Source organism: Crocodylus siamensis, chromosome 3 (genome assembly GCF_052110815.1).
Source record: "Crocodylus siamensis isolate JL-2025a chromosome 3, ASM5211081v1, whole genome shotgun sequence".
Taxonomy (NCBI): domain Eukaryota; kingdom Metazoa; phylum Chordata; order Crocodylia; family Crocodylidae; genus Crocodylus; species Crocodylus siamensis.
Window position 1 is genome coordinate 259,418,391 of NC_143397.1, and position 21,423 is coordinate 259,439,813.

At 62.1% G+C, this 21,423-nt stretch overlaps 2 protein-coding genes across 9 annotated transcripts; one reads left to right on the forward strand and one right to left on the reverse strand.

The window, feature by feature from the left end:
- Positions 1–332: 332 nt before the first annotated feature.
- Positions 333–9,426, forward strand: SLC33A2 (solute carrier family 33 member 2). 3 transcript variants are annotated; one of them, XM_090040808.1, is made up of 6 exons: positions 333–1,036; positions 2,056–2,763; positions 4,648–4,795; positions 4,991–5,097; positions 8,813–8,922; positions 9,044–9,426. In XM_090040808.1, exons 2-6 carry the CDS (start codon positions 2,082–2,084, stop codon positions 9,215–9,217), a joined length of 1,221 nt encoding a protein of 406 aa, XP_089896934.1. In that variant the 5' UTR covers positions 333–1,036; positions 2,056–2,081; the 3' UTR covers positions 9,218–9,426. The 3 variants fall into 3 exon arrangements, with proteins under 3 accessions (XP_089896934.1, XP_089896932.1, XP_089896933.1); XM_090040806.1 differs by lacking the exon at positions 333–1,036 and having other exon boundaries at positions 1,043–2,763; XM_090040807.1 differs by lacking the exons at positions 333–1,036; positions 4,648–4,795; positions 4,991–5,097 and having other exon boundaries at positions 1,043–2,763.
- A 760-nt stretch (positions 9,427–10,186) lies between these two features.
- Positions 10,187–13,699, reverse strand: LOC149869736 (alanine aminotransferase 1-like). 6 transcript variants are annotated; one of them, XM_090040828.1, is made up of 11 exons: positions 13,542–13,699; positions 13,157–13,246; positions 12,576–12,684; positions 12,317–12,450; positions 11,742–11,985; positions 11,483–11,562; positions 11,278–11,402; positions 11,035–11,206; positions 10,693–10,848; positions 10,505–10,617; positions 10,192–10,426 (listed from the first exon to the last, which is right to left on the reverse strand). In XM_090040828.1, the coding sequence occupies exons 1-11, from the start codon at positions 13,671–13,673 to the stop codon at positions 10,336–10,338; spliced, it is 1,446 nt and encodes a 481-aa protein (XP_089896954.1). In that variant the 5' UTR covers positions 13,674–13,699; the 3' UTR covers positions 10,192–10,335. The 6 variants fall into 6 exon arrangements, with proteins under 6 accessions (XP_089896957.1, XP_089896958.1, XP_089896959.1 ...); XM_090040827.1 differs by having other exon boundaries at positions 10,261–10,426; positions 11,742–12,100; XM_090040832.1 differs by lacking the exon at positions 10,693–10,848 and having other exon boundaries at positions 10,188–10,426.
- Between the last annotated feature and the right edge of the window lie 7,724 nt (positions 13,700–21,423).

Consider the following 21,423-nt stretch of genomic DNA (forward strand, 5'->3'; position numbering starts at 1 on the left):
AGGCTGCCCCCCTGCTCTAACGGTGCAGGGGGCAGCAGGGGCCACTCTGCGTGTGGTGGGGAGGACGGGGTGGGCAGCGTCAGCGGGGGCCGGGGCACGGCGCAGTGTCAGGGCAGCCAGCAGTGCCAGACGTAAGAGTGTAAGAGCTGCCGTGGACTGCAGCAGATCCCAGGGCCATCCTGCCCATCCCCTGCGTCCCATGGAGCTGCAGGGAGTGACCGGGTCCGAGCAGGGTTTTCCCTTGTTCCCCTCTCCCTGCAGCCTCCAGCGCTGAGGTCCAGGCAGGGCGATGAAGAGGCCGTGCCCTCGCTCCTGCCCCAGAGCCACCGATGCCCCTTTCCTCCACGCACGTGTCCAAGCCCTGGTGCACGTGGCCGAGCTCTCTGCTCCCACCACCCCTCGGGCCACGAGCCCCCCTGGGGGGGAAGGACCTCCCTGGTGTTCGTGTTAAACTGCTGCCTGCTCGGTCCGCGCGTGCCCCTCGTCCCTGCCTGGTGAGAGACGAGCAATGGTCAAGCCCTAGGCTATGGACAGAAGTTTCTTCTTTGTTTGTTTTGCCATTTAAAGCACTTTATGGCCGTGACTTAACAGACGTGCACAGCTTCACGGCACTTTAAACTGCCCCTTGGTCGCAGACAGAGCACGGTGGGCGTTCGGGGCTGGACGGGGCACGCTGCAGCGCTTGAACGAACTTCTGCCCGCTGGACAAAGCCCAGCCGTGCTTCCCCCTGGGGCGGGGTACGTTGCGGCTTTCCGGGGGCGGTGGCACAGTTTGGGGAGCGCAGCAGGGACGGGCACGGCCGGGCGGTGCCAGCGTCGGCTGCTGCTGGGGGCTCGCTTCGGTCCTCCACCGCCATAGAGTGGAGCGAGATCCGGGCCAGAAGAGCCGGGGAGAGCAGTGAGCGGCGGAACCAGGAGGGCCCCGTGAGTAGCCAATGGCTGGGCGGTGGGCGAGGCTAACGAGCCGGGCGGGAAGAGGCCCCGCTCTAGCCGACGCTTCCGCGTTGTCGATGGCCGTGGAGGAGCGAGGGCTGCTGTAGGTGCAGGGTTTGGGGGAGCAGGGGGCCTCCAGGATTGGGTGGCCGTCTGTTGCTAGGGTGACTGTTGCCCTGGCGCCTGGTGGCCGCGTGGAGGCGGGGTGCCTAGACCACAAGGGGATCCCCACGGTATCTTAGTTGCCATGGCAGCAGGAGGGGTGGGCACCATGGCAACGGTTGCCACAACAGCATTGGGGCTGCCTGTATCCTGGCCACATCGTGTGGCTACAGGTTGCCCATTACCACGGTGCCAGGGGCGGTTGCCATGGCACTGCATGCGTGTCCTGTGGGTGGGTGCCCACGTGTCCCATGGTGTGGGTGCACACATCTTGTGGGTACATGTCCCGCAGCGTGGGTGCACACGTATCCCATGGCAGGTGTACACATCTCTTGGATGCATATGTGTCCCGTGGTGTGGTTGCACATGCCTCGTGGGTGTGCGTGTCCTGTAGTGCGGTTGCACACATGTCCCGTGGCATGGTTGCACACACACCTTGTGGGTGCACATATGTCTTGTGGCATGGGTACACATGCCTAGGTGCATATGTGCCCCATGGGGTGGATGTGCACATGCCTCAGTGCCCAGGTGTCCCGTGGCATGGGTGTGCACATCTCGTGGGTTCACACGTGTCCCAAGGCATGGGTGTGCACATTTCACGGGGGCACACATGTCCTGTGGCATGGTTGCATAGGTCTCATGGGTGCACGTGTCCCATAGCGTGGGTGCACACATCTCATGGGTGCGCATGTGTCCCGTGGTGTGGTTGCACACACCTCATGGGTGCATATGTCCCGTGGCTTGGGTGCATTTCATGGGTGCCCACGTGTCCTGTGGCATGGGTGTGCACATGCCTTGGTGCCCAGGTGTCCCATGGCGTGGGTGTGCACATCTCATGGGTTCGTGCACATGTGTGTCCCGTGGCATGTACACTCACGTGTCCTGCGACATGCGCAGCCCCGGGGCCGGGCCAGGCCTTCGCGGCCACACCTGAGCCCCCGGCTCTGCCTCCCCCTGCAGGCCCGCGCCCCCAGCGGGCGGGAAGGATGAAGGCCAAGTACGCGCTGCTGGGGACGCTGTACTTCGTGCAGGGGCTGCCCTATGGGCTGCAGTCCGGCCTGCTGCCCGTCTACCTGCGCAGCGCCGGCCTGTCCCTCACCCGTGTCAGCCTGGCCAAGGTGCTCTACCTGCCCTGGGTGCTCAAGGTGCTGTGGGCGCCCTGCGTGGACCGGTGCGGCGCCCTGCGGGCCTGGCTGGCGCTCAGCATGGCCGGGTTGGCGCTGGCCTGCCTCGTCTGCGCCGCCCTGTCGCCGGAAACCGACTTCCTGCCCCTGGCGCTGGCGCTGGGGGTCATGAACCTCCTGGCCTCGCTGCAGGACGTGGCGGTGGACGGCGTGGCTGTTCAGCTCCTGGCGCGGGACGAAGTGGGTCACGGCAACGCGATCCAGGTAGTGGCCTATAAGCTGGGCTCAGTGCTGGCGGGCGGCGGGATGCTCGCCGTCCTGCACCGCGTGGGCTGGAGGACTCTCTTCTGCCTCCTGGCCACCGTCTACCTTGTGGCCGTGCTGTACGTGTGCAAGGCACCGGTGCTGCGGCTCCTGCCGCGGCCCCCCAGCTGGGAGAGCCAAGCCCAAGCCGGGACCCTTGAGCCGCGGAGGATTGTCCGGGAGGTTCTCTGCGTGCCAGGCACCCCGTGGACCGCAGGATTCGTCCTTCTCTACAAGCTGGGTGAGTTGGGGAAAGAGGGTCCCGCACGGTCACGGCATTGGGTCACGGGAACATCAAGCTGGGAGGGACCTCACGAAGCCACACCTAGTGCAGCCCCCTGCACCGGGCAGGATTAGCCCTGGTTGAACCACCCCAGCAAGTGTGTCCATCCAACCTGCTCTTGAAGGTTTCCAAGGATGGAGATCCTGCACTCCCCTGGGCAGCTTGTTCCAGTGCTGAACCCCTCTCAGAGTCAGAGTATTTCTCCTCATCTCCAGCTTCAGTTTCCCCTGCTGCAGCTTGAGGCTGTTGCTCCTCGTCCTGTCTCCGAAACCCACAGAGCAAAGCCCATCTCCATCCGCTCTGTCATCACCCAGCGGGTCCTAGTTCATCACAGGGAATTCGGTTTGGGAGGAACCTGCAGAGTCCCATCCAAGCCAACCCCTCCCGAGGCAGGATCAGCCCCGTCCAAACCAGCCCAGACAAACCATCACCTAAACTCTTCGTAAGACTACCATCACCCCAGCAGCCCCAGGCATCACACCCGAACCTGCCCCAGGGAAAGCCGGGGGGCCGTGGCCACCAACATCCTGCTGCTGTGGAAGGTTAATAGATGCTCCAGAGACCCCTGGCCGAGGCCGTGCCCCTGCTGCAAAAGAAGGCAACCCTCCCTCCCCCCCCCACACTGCGCACCAGTCTGACCAGGGGGAAATCGCTTCCTGCCCCAGTGTAGCACTGGGCTGTGCCTGAGTGTGGGGGGCAAGCCTGTCCAGCCAGGACCCTGCGGGGTTGGTGCCAGCGAGGGCATTGGCCCAGCCCAGCCCCAGCCCCAGCCTGGGCTGCAGCACCCAGCGCCTCGGGGGAAAGCTGGAGAAAAACCCCAAGGCCGACAGACACGGCAGCAAGGGATGGAGGTCCCTCCTGGCTCCGTGTGGCAACCAGCAAAGCCCAGAAGCCGGGGGAGTCTCCACAGTAAAACACAGGCATCACTACACCTAGATCATCCTCCACTCACGCTTATCCAACTCTTCTTGCACAGTTTGAGTGATGAAGAGTCCCCCCGTCTCTGCCACCTGTCCCGCTGCCTCCCTGCTCTGACAGCGAGCGAAGAAGCTGTTCCTGATCTGTCACAGGAAAGCTGTGCTGGAAGAGACCGCAGGAGGTCACCTCTAGTCCAGGCCCCTGCTCAAGGCAGGACCACCCCCAGCAAAACCATCCCAGACAAGTGTCTGTCCAAGCTGCTCTTGAAAACGTCCAAGGATGGAGACCCCACCAGTTCTCTGGGGGCCCGCTCCGGCGCCCGGCCGCCCTCGGAGCCACACGCTTCCTCCTGACCCCCAGCCGGCTTGTCCTCTGCCGCGCGAGGCCGTAGCTCCTAGTCCCGTCCCCACCCTCTCTGCCGTTGTCCGTCAGGGATTTGAAGCCCCTCGGGCTTCTCCCCTCCAGACCCAATACCCCCAGCTCTTCTAGCCTGTCCTTAAAGGTCTTGTCTCCCAGGCCCCTGGTCATGTTTGCTGCCCTGCACCGGACTCTTTCCAAGCTGTCCACGTCCTTCTTGACACGCGGGGCCCAGAATTGGACCCAGGACTCCAGGGATGGCCTCCCCAGGGCTGCCCTTGATGTGCAGGTGATGCTGCTGCTTGTACGGCCTGGGAGGCTTTGGCTTATTTTGCACCCGAGCATGCGGCTGGCTCCCGTTCAGCTGCTGCTCCACTATAACCCCCAGGTCCTTCTCTGCAGCCCAGCCAGTTGTTCCCAGTCCTTGTTTGTGAGGGGACAGTTGGATGTAGTGGCTGCCAGTACAGAGGGGCTGGGGTGAGGGCTGTATGACCCACCATGGGCAGAAAGCCCCCAAGGAGGAGCTGGGGGCTGAGACTCAGCTGTCGGCACCCCTTTCCCTTGCAGGGGAGCAGGGAGCCGCTACCATGTTCCCGCTGTTCCTGCTGGACCACGGGTTCACGCCCCAGCAGCTGGGGCTCTGGAACGGGATAGTCGCCGTGGCCTGCTCCATCCTGGGCTCCTCGCTGGGCGGGCAGCTGATGTCCAGGCAGAGGTAATGCAGACGGGGGCTCCCGGGGCTGATGTGCAGACGGGCCGCCCCGGTGTCCCCCCGTCCTCCCTGCTGCTCTCTCCAGGTCATGCTCCCCTTGGCCAGGTGGGGATGGGGCGCCCAGCCCAGTCCGCCGGCCCAGCTCTGGCTGCCCCGGCTCCACGAGCAGCCTCTGCCTCAAGTCTGTCTCCCCTCCAGGCAGCCGCTGGCTCTGCTGAAGACACTGCTGCTGCTCCGCTTCTGTGGCCTGAGCCTGCAGACCCTGCTGCTGCTCGCGTATGACCCCCACATCTCTCTCCTTGGCGGTAAGCTGCGCCCCGCAGGGTCTCTCTCTGGGAGCATGATAGACAGTGGGCTCCAAGGCAGCTGCCCTGTGCCCCCCAGGGCATTGTCTGGGAGCTGTGGTTCAGCTGGGGAGCCTGGCTGGTGGGTCTGGGGGAGCCCCCAAGCTCCCTCCCCCCTGGTTTCTGGTTCCCTTGTCAGACTCCAGGCCCTTGCATTAGACTCAGGGCCCCTGCAGCAAATGCCGCCTCTTGGCCGTCACCCCGCTCTGAGTCTGGGAAAGGACTGGGGCAGTTGTTCTGGGGCAGAGAACTCGGCATGGTTTGGACGAGTCCACGTGGGACGTGATCACGCCCCAATGCTCAGCGCTGGTCAGGACTCACCGAGGGGCCTGTGCAGTTCTGGGGTCCACGTTTTAAAAAGGATGGGGAGAATCCTAGAGTCCCAGGTTGTGGGGCAGGCAGGGACCTGCAGGGTCACATACAGTCCAACCCCTCCTGAGGCAGGGTCAGCTCCGTTCAAGCCAGCCTGGGCAAATCCATCATCCAAACTCTTTGCAAAACTCCCCTCAGCCAGAAGTGAGGGAGGTGCCAGGGGCAGGGAACAAAGATCGAGGGCTTGGAAGACACAGGCGGAGAGGCTGGAGGAGCCAGGCAGGTTCAGCGGATGGAAAAGGTGCTTCAGAGGGGACACAGCAGGGATCTGTGGATACCTCGAGGGCCACGGCAACGCCAGAGAGAGGAGAGGAAGCTCCTTGTCTCTAGCTGCAGAGGTGGACACGGACCCCTGGCTTGATTTCATAGACATTAGACATTGCATAGACATTAGGGCTGGAAGGGACCTCGGGAGATCATTGAGTCCAGCCCCCTGCCCAAAGGGCAGGAAGTCAGCGGGGGTCATAGGAGCCCAGCAAGATAAGCATCCAGTTTACTCTTGAAGGTGTTCAATGTAGGTGCTTGAACCACCTCCGCTGGCAGGCTGCTCCAGACCTCGAGGGCTCGGACAGGAAAGAAATTCTTCCTTATGTCCAGCCTGAAACGGTCTTGCAGGAGTTTGTGACCGTTCGACCTCGTCATCCCTTGGGGCGCTCTGGTGAACAGACGTTCCCCCAGATCCTGGTGGTCACCCCTGAGAAACTTATAGGTGGCCATCAGATCACCCCGAGCCTGCGCTTTTCCAGGCTAAAGAGTCCCATGGCTCTCAGCCTGTCATCGTAAGATCTGTTTCCTGACCTCTGATCATGCGCGTGGCTCTCCTCTGGACTCTCTCAAGCTTCTCCACATCCTTTTTGAATTGTGGGGCCCAAAACTGGACGCAGCACTCCAGCTGCGGCCTCCCCAAGGCCGAGTACAAGGGGAGAATGACGTCCCGGGATTTGCTCGAGAAGCATCTATGGATGCAAGCCAGCGTTTTGGTCGCTTTACTAGCCGCAGCATCGCATTGCAGGCTCATGTTCATCTTGTGGTCAATGCTGACCCCCAAGTCTCTTTCTTCTGTAGTGCTAACCAACGTAGCACTGCCGAGCCTATACGGGTGCTGCAGGTGTTTCCTCCCAAGGTGGAGAACCTGGCATTTTTCCGTGTTAAACACCATGAGGTTCTCGTCTGCCCATTCGCTGAGCTTGTCCAGGTCAGCCTGGATCACCCGCCTCTCTTCTGGCGTGGATGCTTTGCCCCGAAGTTTGGTGTCATCGGCAAACTTGGCCAGTCCACTCCTGACTCCAATGTCCACATCGTTAATGAAGATGTTGAACAGGATGGGTCCCAGGACAGAGCCTTGAGGGACCCCACTGGTCACAGGGCACCACGATGAGTGACTGCCATCAATCACAACCCTCTGGGTCCGACCACGGAGCCAATTTCCCAGCCAGCGGATCGTGGTGGAGCCAAGGCCACAACTGGGCAGTTTGGCCAAGAGGTGATCATGGGATACCAGATCAAAAGCTTTTTTGAAGTCAAGATATATGACATCAATCTCTTCTCCCTCGTCCAGGTGATAGGTCACCTGGTCATAGAAGGAAATGAGATTGGTCAAACAAGACCTACCCGCAACAAACCCGTGCTGGCTGTCCCTTAGGACGTTAGCCTGGGCCAGTCCCTCAAGGATGGCCTCCTTAATGAACTTGTCTAAGATCTTCCCCAGGATAGAAGTCAGGCTGATGGGCCTGTAGTTAGCCGGATCCACTCTCCTCCCTTTCTTGAAGATCGGCACCACATTGGCCTTCTCCCAGTCTTCGGGCACTACACCAGAGCGCCAGGAGCTCTCGAAGACCCGTGCCAGGGGCTGGGCTATGACGCTCGCCAGCTCCTTGAGTACCCCGGGGTGCAGGTTGTCAGGGCCGGCTGACTTGAAGGTATCCAGCTTCTCAAGGTGTTCCTTCACGAGGTCAGCAATGATGGAGGGTAGGGGATCCCCCTCACCCGGACCTCCCTGTCCCATAGCAGGCATGGGCATCCCGTGTGACTGATGAAAGACTGACGCAAAGTACCTATTTAAGAGGTTGGCTTTTTCCTGGGCGTCAGTTGCCAGTTGCCCCATCTGGTTTAGCAGGGGTCCAACATTGCCCTTGCTTTTCCTCCGGCTCCCCACAGATCTGAAAAAGGACTTTTTGTTGTCCTTGATGCTCAAAGCTAGTTGGAGTTCAGTCGCAGCCTTGGCTTTCCTGGTTTGCTCCCTGCAGGACCGGACCAGCGCAGAGTAATCCTCCTTGGAGGTGAATCCCGTCCTCCATCCTTTGTAGGCTTTCCTTTTTAGCCACAGGAGGTCTGCAGCAAAGCAGGTTTAGGTTGGAGAGCAGGAAAAGCTGCTTCCCTGTTGGAGCAGGGAGGGAGAGGGATGGACGGCAGGAAAGGGGACTCTCCATCACTGGAGGGGTTCAGGGAGAGGCTGGATGGGCACTGGGTGGGGGTGATCTGGGCGCAGCGATGCCCGTGCTCTGCTGTGGGGATTTCCCAGACTTCTGGGCTGTGCTGGGTGCCACGTGGGGGGTGTTTGCCCCTCCCTGCTCCATGTCTCGTGGGGGCGGGTTTGAAACCTCCCTCAAAGGTGCTGCGTGTGAGGGATAGGGCTGGGCTGTGCCAGTGCTCCTGCTGGCATCAACCCCGCAGGGTCCTGCCCCACGCTCAGGCTCAGCCCCGCACTGCACTGGGGGCAGGAAGGGATTTCCCCCCTGCTCAGACTGGTGTGCACTGGGGGTTTTGCTTTCCTCTGCAGCGGGAGCACCGCCTCAGCCTGGGGTCTCTGCAGCCCCCGTGACCCCCCAGTAGCAGCGGGATGTTGGCAGCTGTGGCCCCCCTGTATCCAGGGCGGAGGCGATGCCTTGGGCTGTGTCAGGGTGACTGTGTCGTGTGGCTCTGAGGTTGCACATGGGGTTTGGACGGGGCTGATCCTGCCTCAGGCAGGGCTGGGACTGGATGTGGCCCTGCAGCTCCCTGCCAGCCCCACAGCTCTGGGACTCTGTGCCCCGGGGGGGATACAGTGACTGCATGGTCAAGCTTCACACTGGGGCCAGGGTAGTTCAGCAAGACATCAGCATTTCCTGCAGGCAAAATGTAGCTGAAAACAATCTTCTGCCCCTTGAAATGTATCTGGGTCCCCCCAGCCCCTGCCCCGTTCTCCACCCAACTCCGAGAGGTTAAGTGCCTTGCCCTGGGCCCCAGGGAAGATCGGTGGCAGAGGCAGGGCACACACAGGTCCCTCTCACACGCTGAGCTGTGCCTGCCTCTCTCCCCTCTGCAGCGGCTGCCGTTCTGAGCCTCTGCGTCCAGCACCTCTTCGGGGGGATCGTCACCACCCTGACCTTCAGCGCCATGATGCAGTGCACGCAGCGGGCCGACACCAGCATCCAGGTACCCTGCGCCCACCCCTACCCCTGGGAGTGCAGCCCGGGGATGCACCAGACACCTTGGGGCCTCACTCTGCCCCGGTGCCACAGGCTAACACGGCACCGGGCACCATCTGTCCCCGCAGGCCACGCACTACAGCGTCCTGGCCGCCCTGGAAGTGCTGGGCAAGTTGGCCTTCAGCACGGTTGTTGGTGGCCTCGTGGACCAGCTCGGCTTCGGGCTCAGCTTTGGTGGCTTCCTCGTGCTCTCACTGGGGGCCCTCCTCTACGTGCTCAGTGCCCCGCCGGCTGGCAGCTGATGGGGGTACTCGGGCACTGACAGCCCTCCCCATGACCACTCTGGGACCGGGCATCATCTCGGGGCCACAGCCGGACTTGCGCAGGCACAGAGAGGGGGCACCTGCCGCTGCCCACACCAGGCTGCCCAGGACCCTCAGGTGCCCTGCACAGCTCCGTGACCCCTCGTGCTCCAGCTCGGACATTAAACGGCCTGTTCTTCAGCCCTTGCCCCCGGTGCCCTGTACCCCTGCACCCCGCCGCGGGGCCAGCCGGAGGCTCTCGTCCTGGCCGCAGGCTCGATGCTCTGTCTGCCGCGGAGGCTGGCAGGGCTGCAGCCGGATGCAAGCCCCATGGGCACGGCTTGGGCAGGCTGTGCTGTTTTCCCAGGGGCTCTGGCTGCAGCTCCCCCTCCCACCGGTGACACCTCTGCCCCCTGCTCACAGGTGGGAAGGGGCACAGGGCCACAGCCAGCTGCTGTGGAGGAGCCCAGCACCCTCCCCGGTGCAGCAGGTGCAGCTGCAGGCAGGGAAGGGTTAAGGCCAGGAACGAATCTGCATGCCCCCCCGCAGCAGGGGGCAAGTCCATTTCATGGGTCAGGGCCCAGGCACCGCCTGGCCCCCCACCCCCTCCCACCCCAAGTTCCCCATTAACCCACCCAGGCCAAGGTCCCTTTCAGCTTCCCTTCGCACCCAGACACGCTGTTCACACGCTGCCCGGTCCGCCCTGCCAGTGCCCCTCGCTCCCACCCTGCAGCCCCCGCCCCCCGGCCCTGCCGGTGCCCCTCGCTCCCACCCTGCAGCCCCCGCCCCCCGGCCCTGCCGGTGCCCCTCGCTCCCACCCTGCAGCCCCCGCCCCCCGGCCCTGCCGGTGCCCCTCGCTCCCACCCTGCAGCCCCAGCCCCCCGGCCCTGCCGGTGCCCCTCGCTCCCACCCTGCAGCCCCCGCCCCCCGGCCCTGCCGGTGCCCCTCGCTCCCACCCTGCAGCCTCCACCCCCTGCTGCCCTGGGCCAAGACTTCCTGGCAGCCCTGGACCCTCGTGCCACGTCGCAAAGGGCCGAAGTCTTCATGCCACGATTCTCTTTATCAGCGTGTTGGGCGGAGGGGGGCGGACAGCCGACACACGGCCTCCCCCAGCCCCGTCAGGCGTAGGCCTGCAGGAAGGCGCCGTGGAAGTCCACCACGGTCTCCAGCACCATCCTCAGTGTCTCAGCCGGGGGCAGCAGGGACAGCCTGGGGGGGACATGCTGTGAGTGGGGCGGGGGGTTAGGGTCTGGGGTTCCTTCCTCTCCCCCAGGCAGCCCCTGGTACCTGACGTGGTGGGTGCCGGGGCGCTGCCCAAACACGCTGCCCGGCGCCAGCACGATCCCTGTCGCCTCCAGCAGCTCCCGGCAGAAGAAAGCGTCGGGCTCCAGGCCTCGTGCCTGCAGGGAGAGGGGAGTCAGGGGGTCCGGCTCAGGGGCTGGGCTGGACCCACCACCCCGGCGCCCCAGGCTCACCTCGGCCTCCCGCACGGCCCGGGGAGGGATGCGGAGCCGGGGGAAGGTGGCCGCAGAGCCCCGGGTGAGGTGGCAGCAGAGGCCAGGCGCCCGGTCGAGGATCTCGTGGGCCAGCTGCGCCTTGTGCGCCCGGGCCCTCAGCACCGCCTGCTTCTCCTGGGGGAGGCGGGACCCCGGTGGGACCCCGGTCCCAGGCCTCCGGGCTGCGGCCCGGCTCCGACTCCCGCACCCCGCTGCCCTCCTGGCTGCCTTGGGGGCCCCGAGTCCCGGCGCCACGGCCCCTCCCGCCAGCTCTGCCACCCCAGAGACCCCCCGGCCCTGCCGGCACCCCGGGGCACGCACGGCGGCGAAGGCGGCGTAGGAGGGGTCCCCGGGCCGCGGCGGCTCCATCAGCACGGCCAGCAGCGCCTGGCCCAGCACGGGCGGGTAGACGGAGGCGCCCCACGTGTAGAAGCACCTGAGCAGCGCCCGATCCACGTTCACCAGCTCGAAGAAGCCGGCCCGGAGGCCGGCCCTGCCGGGGGGAGAGGGCGTGAGAGCCCGGTGGGCCGGGGGCCGGGCAGCCTCGGGGAAGGGCGCACTCACTCGGCAGCGAAGCCCTTGGAGGCCGAGTAGAAGGAGACCAGCTGGACGGCGCCGGCCCCCGCGGGGCCCATCTCGGCCAGCGCCCGCTTGAAGGAGACGAAGGCGCCGGCGCTGCGCTGGTGGGCCTGCGGCCCGCGGCGACGTCAGGCTGCGGGGGCCGGTGCCCCCGCAGCCGCCCCAGCCCCAGCCCCAGCCCCGCACCCACCTCGTCGGCCAGCAGCAGCAGGCGCTCGTCGGCCGCCAGCTGCAGCAGCTCCCGCAGCCGCCTGCGGCTCAGCACGTGCCCTGCGGGGACCGGGGCGAGGGGTGCATGGTCGCGCCAGGCCCGGGGTCCCTGCCACCACGTCCGCTGTGCTGCCAGCACCCCGACAGTCCCGTCCCGCAGCCTGCCTCCCTCCCGCCCAGGTGGTCGGGTGCAGGACCTCTTCCCCCGCCCCGTGGCGCGGTGGGCGCGGGGGTCTCACCCGTGGGGTCTCCGGGGTTGGCGACGCACAGCACCTTGGGGCGGCAGCGCCGCCGGGCCGCGCCCAGCGCCCGCCGCAGCTCTGCCACGTCCAGGTCCCAGCCGCCCTCCTCGCCCAGCAGGTAGGGCACGGCCACGGCGCCCGCCAGGCTCGCCGCGGCCGCGTACAGCGGGGGCCCCGGCGCCGGCACCAGCACCCCCGTCGGCACGGCGGCCTCCGCGTCCACCACCAGCGACAGCACGTCCTGCAGCGGGGGGAGGGCCTGGCAGCACGGCCGCCAGCCCCGGGCCTGCCCGCTGCCCCAGGGCTGGGGGCGCCGCGTGGCTGGAGGTGTCGAGGCGAGGCCGGGGGCGGAGGACCTACGCGCAGCTCCAGGATCCAGTGATCCTGCCTTGGCCGCAGAGGTGCCTGCAGCAGCCGGCTCACTGCCAGCTCAGCCGCGCCGCCCACATGCCCACCCCGGGGGCCTGGGGGCATGGCAGGCTAAGGGCTACCCACCCCCACAGTCTGGAGGGCACCTGGGCTGGGCCAGCCCTAGCACAGACAAGCCTCTGCCGCCGCAGGGCCGCACTCACCATGATGGCCGTGGCGGTGCCGCCGCATGGGATGATGTTGCGGGGGTCGCAGGTGACGCCCCCGTCCCGGCGCTCCAGCCACCGGGCCACGCACCGTGGCACGGCCTCTTCCGCATATTCCACGTTGTAGGCCCCTGGGGACACGCCGACCCGGTCGGGGGCACGGGGCTGCTGGGGCGACGCTCCGCGCCCCAGACACCTCCTGGGGAAGGAGCCCCCGTGCTGCCCCCCTCCCCTCTGCGCTGCCCCGGGCTGGTACCTGCGCTGGCGCCGCTCAGCTCCCGCAGGATGTGCTGGGCGCGCTGCCCCGCGTCCGGGGGCACCGCCTCGGCCTGCAGCAGCGCGGGGTAGGCGCAGGCTGCCAGCACCTGCCGGGCACCGGGCGGGCGTCAGCCCTCTCCCTCCCCCATCCCCGTCATCTACCTGCACCCGTGAGTCACAGACAGCCAGGGCTGGACGGGACCCCAGGAGCCGCAGCTCGTCCACCCCCCGCTCCAAGCAGGACCAGCCCCGACTGCGTCATCCCGGCCAGGGCTTTGTCTTGAACACCCCAAGGCTGGAGATGCCCCCCCCGCCCCTCTCCGGGAGCCTGTTCTGGTGCCTTGCTGCCCTCGGCACCATGGCCTGCCCTGCTCCAGGCACCTGGCTTATGCACCCAGACTCGAATGGCCTGGGGACCCCCCTCGGCTCTGCCACTGCTACTCCAGGTGGCCTCACCCCTGTCCCCGCACCTTTGCCCTCGCCACCCCGTCGCAGGCAAAGCCGAGGCCCCAGGCGCAGCGCCCCAGCACCACCCCTGCTGCGATGCCTGGGGGTGCCACTGGGCTGGGCTGCTCCTACCTGCCGCAGGAAGCGGAGGGGTCTCTGCCCCGCGGCCTGGGCATCCTCGCCGTGGCACCACGTCACCGTCTGGAACGGCTTCTGGACCCCCTGCGGCCAGGCCCCGCCACGCCATGTGGGACGACTGAGAGCAGCCCCCGCCCCGGCACGTGCACCCCCTCTGCCCGGATCCCTGCACCACGGGCCACGACCCTGGCTTCTGCCCCAGCTCGCCCCACAGCACAGGCCTGGGAGGGCCGGAGCCGGTGCCCCAGCCCTGCCCAGGGGCAGGTCCAGGCAGCGTCTGGGGCGCCGCCAGAGCCACGCAGCCCCCAGAGCCCAGCGGGGTGCAGAGGGCAACGAGGGGCTTGCCCCCCAGCTCAGATGGGGCGGGGCAGGCACCCACCTGGGCGAGCTCTCGCTGGATCTCGGTGGCCCGCTCCAGCAGGGGCCCCAGGGTGGGCAGGCGGGTGCCTCGGACCCAGGGGTTCACCGTGGCCAGCGTCAGCACCTTCCCCCGGGCCCCGGGCACCTCCATGGCCCAGCCTGGCGCACAGGGCCTGGCAAGGCAGGGTGGGGGGCAAGGGGGCAGGCGCTGGGGTTAATCTTTAAGCTGATGCCAGGGTCAGGCAGGCTCAGCTCCCCTTCCCCAGGCTGCTGGGCAAGGTCCATGCCAGCTCCCCCTGCCCAGGCCTGCAGCCCTCTGACTGCTGCCGGGGGCCTGGGACAGCCCCGCCACCCCCGGGCCCTGCCCTATGGGGGGGCCCCACTGGCCCCAGTGCTCAGGCCACCCTGAACTGGGAGGGACTGGGAGCAGCAGCTGTTGGGGGGGGGGGCACTGGGGTTTCCCCTCTGTAGTTGGAGGTGGGGGTGTCCTGAGTGTCCATCTCAGTCCACCTTCTGCTGCCCTTGAGTGGACACGATCAGCGCCCCCCCCCCCCCCCGGCACCCCACCCTGTGGTGTGTGTCCTATGCCCTGTACTGCTGGCACATCACACAGGCCCTCCACCTAACCCAGGGGGTGCACAGCCCCACCGGGGCAATGCCCTCCTGGACCTGGTCCTGGCCGCGGGTGCCGACCTGGGCGACAGCGACCGTCGCCTGCTGGGCTTCACCATCCAGCCCAGGGTGGCGAGGGCCTGGACTTCAGGAGGGCGACTTCAATGAGTTGAGGAGATTAGTGGGAGAGGCGCTGGGGTCCCGGAGGGGAGGGGAACTGGGTGCCCAAGACTTTCATAGATTTCATAGACATCAGGGCTGGAAGGGACCTCGGGAGATCATTGAGTCCAGCCCCCTGCCCAAAGGCCAGGAAGTCAGCTGGGGTCATAGGAGCCCAGCAAGATAAGCATCCAATTTTTTCTTGAAGGTGTTCAATGTAGGTGCTTGAACCACCTCCGCTGGCAGACTGTTCCAGACCTTGGGGGCTCGGACAGGAAAGAAATTCTTCCTTATGTCCAGCCCGAAACGGTCTTGCAGGAGTTTGTGACCGTTCGACCTCGTCATCCCTTGGGGCGCTCTGGTGAACAGACGTTCCCCCAGATCCTGGTGGTCACCCCTGATAAACTTATAGGTGGCCATCAGATCACCCCTGAGCCTACGCTTTTCCAGGCTAAAGAGTCCCATGGCTCTCAGCCTGTCATCGTAAGGTGTGTTTTCCTGACCTCTGATCATGTGCGTGGCTCTCCTCTGGACTCTCTCAAGCTTCTCCACATCCTTCTTGAATTGTGGAGCCCAAAACTGGACGCAGTACTCCAGCTGCGGGCTCACCAAGGCCGAGTACAAGGGGAGAATGACGTCCCGGGATTTGCTCGAGAAGCATCTATGGATGCACGCCAGCGTTTTGGTCGCTTTACTAGCCGCAGCATCGCATTGCAGGCTCATGTTCATCTTGTGGTCAATGATGACCCCCAAGTCTCTTTCTTCTGTAGTGCTAACCAACGTAGCACTGCCGAGCCTATAAGGGTGCTGCAGGTGTTTCCTCCCAAGGTGGAGAACCTGGCATTTTTCGGTGTTAAACACCATCAGGTTCTCGTCTGCCCATTTGCTGAGCTTGTCCAGGTCAGCCTGGATCACCCACCTATCTTGTGGCGTGGATGCTTTGCCCCAAAGTTTGGTGTCATCGGCGAACTTGGCCAGTCCACTCCTGACTCCAATGTCCACATCGTTAATGAAGATGTTGAACAGGATGGGTCCCAGGACAGAGCCTTGAGGGACCCCACTGGTCACAGGGCACCACGATGAGTGACTGCCATCAATCACAACCCTCTGGGTCCGACCACGGAGCCAATTTCCCAGCCAGCGGATCGTGGTGGAGCCAAGGCCACAACTGGGCAGTTTGGCCAAGAGGTGATCACGGGATACCAGATCAAAAGCTTTTTTGAAGTCAAGATATATGACATCAATCTCTTCTCCCTCGTCCAGGTGACAGGTCACCTGGTCATAGAAGGAAATGAGATTGGTCAAACAAGACCTACCCGCAACAAACCCGTGCTGGCTGTCCCTTAGGATGTTAGCCTGGGCCAGTCCCTCAAGGATGGCCTCCTTAATAAACTTTTCTAAGCTCTGCCCCAGGATAGAAGTCAGGCTAATGGGCCTGTAGTTAGCCGGATCCACTCTCCTCCCTTTCTTGAAGATCGGCACCACATTGGCCTTCTCCCAGTCTTCGGGCACTACACCAGAGCGCCAGGAGCTCTCGAAGACCTGCGCCAGGGGCTGGGCTATGACGCTCGCCAGCTCCTTGAGTACCCTGGGGTGCAGGTTGTCAGGGCCGGCTGACTTGAAGGTCTCCAGCTTCTCAAGGTGTTCCTTCACGAGGTCAGCATTGATGGAGGGCAGGGGATCCCCCTCACCCGGATCTCCCTGTCCCATAGCAGGCATGGGCATCCCGTGTGACTGATGAAAGACTGACACAAAGTACCTATTTAATAGGTTGGCTTTTTCCTGGGCGTCAGTTGTCAGTTGCCCCATCTGGTTCAGCAGGGGTCCAATGTTGCCCTTGCTTTTCCTCCGGCTCCCCACAGATCTGAAAAAGGACTTTTTGTTGTCCTTGATGCCTGAAGCTAGTTGTGGTTGTTCCTTAAGGAGACGATCCTCTGAGCCCGAGGGGCGACCATCCCAACAAGCAGCAAGGGAGGCAGGAGTGCCCGAAAGCCCCCCAGCTCACCAAGGGTGTACGGGAATGTATGATTGCCAAAAAGGCGGCGTACACCCGGTGGAAGGGGGGTGCTATCTCCAAAGAGGAGTATCCTCCTCTGCTCAGGCCTGCAGGGGGGCTGTCAGGAAAGCTAAGGCGGACGTAGAGCTAGGACTAGCTCTAAATCAAAGATAACAAAAAGTTCTTTTTCAAATATATAGGGAGGATGAAGAAAGCACCAGGAAACGTGGGGCCCCTGCAAAATCCTCTGGGCAATCTGGTGGTTGCGCCAGAGGAGAAAGCAGACCTCTTTAACCAATTCTTCTCCTCCATTTTCCTGTGCAGGGACCGGGACATCTCTTCTACCGGGATTCAGGACAGACTCGGGAGAAATGCTGCCAGACCCCAGGTTGGGGAGGATGGGGTCAGAGAGCTTCTGGAGGGGCTGGACGTGTTCAAGTCAGTGGGTCCCGATGCTCTGAGGTACCTAGCAGGGGTCATTGCAGGACCCTTGGCATGGCTTTACGAGCGCTCGTGGTGCTCGGGCCAGGTGCCGGATGACTGGAAGATAGCCAACGTGGTCCCCATCTTTAAAAAAGGGAGGAGGGAGGACCCGGGCAACTATAGGCCTGTCAGTCTTACCTCAATCCTAGGGAAACTCTTTGAGAAGATCATCATGGAGCGCATCTGCAATGGGCCAGCCTCCGGGATGATGCTCAAGGGCAACCAGCACGGTTTCATTAGGGGCAGGTCCTGTCAGACCAACCTGATTGCCTTTTATGATCAGGTCACAAAGGCAATGGATGCAGGTGTCGCCGTGGACATAGTCTTTCTGGACTTCAGCAAGGCTTTTGACACCGTCTCCCACCCCATCCTCATTGAAAAACTAGGCGACTGTGGCATTGATGCCTACACAGTCAGATGGATTGCAGGTTGGCTGAAGGGTCGTACTCAGAGGGTGGTGGTGGCTGGGTCATATTCAACCTGAGGGGAAGTGGGTGTCAGAGTCCCGCAGGGCTCGGTCCTCGGGCCGCGCTGTTCAATCTCTTTATCAGCGATTTGGACGACAGGGTGAAAAGCAACTTGTTTAAGTTCGCTGATGATACCAAAATGTGGGGTGAGGTGAGCACGCTACTAGGGAGGGAAAGACTGCAGCAAGACTTGGATAGGTTACAGGAGTGGGCTAGAAAAACAGGATGCGTTTCAATACTGACAAGTGCAGGGTGCTGCACGTGGGCAGTAGGAACCAGCAGCACACTTATAAGATGGGAAACTCCCTTCTTGAGAGCACGGAGGCAGAAAGGGATCTTGGAGTCGTCATTGATGCCAAGATGAACGTGGGCCGGCAGTGTGGGGACGCGGTCAGGAAGGCCAACCGCACCTTGTCGTGCATCCACAGATGCATCTCGAGCAGGGCCAGGGGGGTGATCCCCCCCCTCTATGCCGCACTGGTCTGGGCGCCGCACTGCAGGAGGGATGTGGACAGCATGGAGAGGGTCCAGAGGGGCCACTCGCATGGTCGGGGGCAGCAGGGCAGGCCCTACGAGGAGAGGCGACGGGACCTGAACCTGTTCAGCCTCCACACGAGAAGGCTGAGGGGGACCTGGTGACCGTCTATAAACTCATGAGCGGGGACCAGAAGGGTTTGGGAGAGACCTTGTTTCCCCGAGTACCGCCCCCCCACATAACAAGGAATAATGGCCACAAGCTGCTGGAGAGGAGGTGTAGATTAGACATCCGCAACAACGACTTCACGTTCAGGGCGGCTAGGAGCTGGAACCAACGCCCGAGAGAAGTGGTGCTGGCCCCTGCCCTGGGGGGCTTTAAGATGAGGCTTGATGCCTACCTGGCTGGAGTCGTTTGAGCCCAGTTTTTCTCCTGCCCAGGCGGGGGGTCGGGCTTGCAGATCTACAAGGTCCCTTCGACCCGACTGCCATGATCGTGCCCCCACACACACCTGGGAAAGCAATCGATCGATGTTGGGGCTCCCGGCAGGCACTGGGATGGAAGGCGAGCATGGCAACGTCTGCAGGTGGAGGATGGGGAGCGGGGCACCGCGATGGCTGGATCGCTACTTGCAAGCCCCAAGGATGGACACCAAGGCGATGTGACCTGGGGAGTCTTTGGACCATGAATGGCGGTGGGGTTAAAAGGGAGTTGACACTTTTCCTTGTTTGCAAGCACACTTCCAAAAGCCCGTTGGTGAACTTTATTTTAGTGAAAGTTTCACAAACATGACTAAAATAGGTGAAGCACTAGTAAGAGTGTTAATAATAGATAGGCAGTAAAATTAATTATAAATTGCCCAGTTCCTAAACCCCTCTCCCCTTAAAATCTCATGTTAAAGAGACAAGGGGGCTAATCTGATTGCATAAACTGAGGTGAGAGCAGATGAACTTTTACAATCTTTTCTCTGATGCCTGATGGAGGGTGCTTGTGCCCAAAAGCTTGCAATTATTTGCCCAAAATCTTGTTGGTCTAATAAAAGAAATCGCCTCTACCATGAGCCCTGATTGCTTAAGCCCACATCTTTGAGCCTGAAGCCTCCTAACGATGCTGTGTATCACATACAAGTCACCGGGCGCGAGGCTCGTGGCACCCTGTGCACAAAACCGAGCCCTCTCTCGCTCCTGGTGGACTCAGGGCTCGCTCTGTCCTCCTGACCTGAGTCCTTTCTCAGCCCGTGCAGCCGCTCCTCCTTGTGTCCAGTGTCCAGACCGGGGGGGAGGGGGGGCAGAGATGCTCATTTCTAGCTCCGTGCAAAGCCGGTCCTTGGAGAAGTGCCCCCCAGGTCACTTCTCTGCAGCCTGTGGGCAGCGCGTGGTGCCCGGGGTGCCCGGGGCTCGCTCTGCAGGTGAGGCTGAGTCTGCGCCGCACACCGGCGGTGCCAAGTGCCAGCAGGCAAATGTCTCCAGCATCTTTCTAAGGAGCTATGGGAAGGGAAGAGGACATGGGGGTGAGGGGGCCTGCAGGCGGCTGGAGAAGAACTGCGGGGTGCGGAGGGCACGACCGCGCTCTGGGGGGAAAAAAGGGGTCTGTGTCTCTAGGCAGCCCAAGTGCAAAGGCACAGGTCTGTAAGTAAATGGTGTAAAATACAAAGAAAGATGAAAAAGGGGGTTCATGCTATCATATAAGGTGCACCTACAAACCCTACAAAGGGTGTTTGAGCCCGAAAGCTTGCAATTATTCCCCCCCTGCAAAAACCGTGTTGGTTTAATAAAAGATATTTATTAAATCTTTTAATAAATAAAAGAGCTCTATTTGGAGCCCTATGATTGCTTTTTCCTCTAGACCAATATGGCTACAACCTGATTACCTGACACAGGGACGATAGCATATTTTGGCCGACTTTTTAAAACGAAATCTTTGTATCTTCCCAAGTAGGAAGCAGCTGTGACCGCCTGCAACCCGAGATCCTGCTCCTGCTTTTGTCTCAAGGTTATTTACACCCTCAGATCGTCCCAGGAGGTGAGAGGCTCCAGACCAGCTATGAACTGCCTGCCCAGACAAGTTTCCCATCTCTTGACTCCTTTGTGAAATACTATGAAATACGAACTTTCATTTCCACCCAGGAGAACTTTTACAGTCTTTTCTCCGATGCCTGATGACGGGGGTTTGTGCCCGAAAGCAAGCAATTAAAGACTTTTTTTTGCAAAAATCTTGTTGGTCTAATAACAGCTATCACCTCTACCCCGAGCCCTGATTGTTTCTTCCTACAAGCCCAGGCACACCTGGATCTAGTCACCTGGATCCTGGTCACCGGAGATGCAGGAGACCGGGATAGACAGGCAGACAGGGGGACTGTACTGGGCCCAGGCTCGGATTAATGGGGGCAGGGACAGCGTTTCCCAAAATGAGCACCCCCCTTTGTGCCCCGAGCAGCAATGCACCGGCTTTCTCCCCAGGGTGATGGCTGCAAGCACCCAAGGAGGCAGCAATGCCTCTCGGGTGTGACCTCGCAAACCCTGAGTTGCCCCAGCGATGGGAGGGGAAGCCGGGGAAGGGGTGTGGGGTATGGGGTGGCAGACCCTCAACGCCTGCTGAACACCAGACAAGCCGGGTTTGCACCGTGGTTTCCAATCCTGCTGCCTGAGGCAGAATTGCAAGCACGCTGGAAGGGGGGTATTTGGCGCCGTGTTTATTAGACCAACTAGGAAACTGCAAAAAAAAAAATTCTTTTTCTGCAAGCTTTTGGGCTCAGATGCCCTTCCTCAGGCTCAGGGAAAATTAAAGATGGTAAAAAGTCCCCCTAGGTAGGCAATAAGCTTCATTTTTGCACAGAGGGAGCTGGAGACGGAAAATGGATCCCTGTGGGTCAATGAAAATGTCTCTGTGAGTTGCTCTTTGTTGGGTAGATCAGGCAGGAGTCCTTTCCTCTCTGCAAAAATGAAGTTTATTTCCTACTTATGGGGACTTTTTAGTGTTTTAATTTTTCCAGAGCCTGAGGAAGGGCATTTGAGTCCAAAAGCTTGAGGAAAAATTAATTCCTTTTTTTTTTGCAATTTCCCAGTTGCTCTAATAAAAGGGATCATCTCTGCACCAAGAGTTGTAGATTTCTGCATTTCAAGCTTGAGGCTGTTTTTTGTTTTTTTAAATGATGAATGATGCCGCATGGGAAAACAGGCTTTAAACAAGGCAAAGTCCCTTCCAGGTGTCCCCCAAAAGTAACCAGGAAAATGCATTTCCTGGGGAAAGCAAACGAAAATGCTTCACCGACCGGCAGAAACATTGGCCTTGTGCGGGGTGCTGGTTGTGGGCTGTGCAGGGACAGTGTTTATGGAAGCCCAAACCAAAAAAGCTGCATTTCAGCCCAAGTTCACCCCGTCCTGGACGGCTCATGCTGGCGGCCTGGGCTGCCCTCGAGGGCGGAGGTGAGGGCTGGCCCAGGCAGCCTTTCATGCTGCCCAAGAACAGCAGCCCACGTTTGTGCCCCGGTCCCCCAAATGTGCAGCGTCCCCGCCAGGGGTGAGGGCTGCAAGCACCCCAAGATGGCTCGCCCTTCGGGGCTCCGACCGCGCGCCCACCCAGCCGTTCTGATTAGTGGCGGGTGCAAAGCAAGCACCCCACCTCCGTGCCCCGAACAGGAACAGCAATTTCCTCCGGTCTTCGATGATGTGTACAAGCCCCTGAAGGTGTTTAAGACCTGGGTGGACAA

Excerpts from the sequence above, each read along its gene's own strand:
- SLC33A2 (XM_090040806.1), top strand. The coding sequence starts at position 1,347 with ATGGTGTGGGTGCACACATCTTGTGGGTACATGTCCCGCAGCGTGGGT. Across the intron at positions 4,796-4,990 it reads CAGCTGATGTCCAGGCAGAG|GCAGCCGCTGGCTCTGCTGA; the intron begins GTAATGCAGACG and ends TCTCCCCTCCAG. Across the intron at positions 8,923-9,043 it reads GGGCCGACACCAGCATCCAG|GCCACGCACTACAGCGTCCT; the intron begins GTACCCTGCGCC and ends CTGTCCCCGCAG.
- LOC149869736 (XM_090040827.1), bottom strand. The coding sequence starts at position 13,673 with ATGGAGGTGCCCGGGGCCCGGGGGAAGGTGCTGACGCTGGCCACGGTG. Across the intron at positions 13,247-13,541 it reads TCCAGCGAGAGCTCGCCCAG|GGGGTCCAGAAGCCGTTCCA; the intron begins GTGGGTGCCTGC and ends GCCTGGCCGCAG. Across the intron at positions 11,403-11,482 it reads TGCTGCTGCTGGCCGACGAG|GCCCACCAGCGCAGCGCCGG; the intron begins GTGGGTGCGGGG and ends CGCGGGCCGCAG.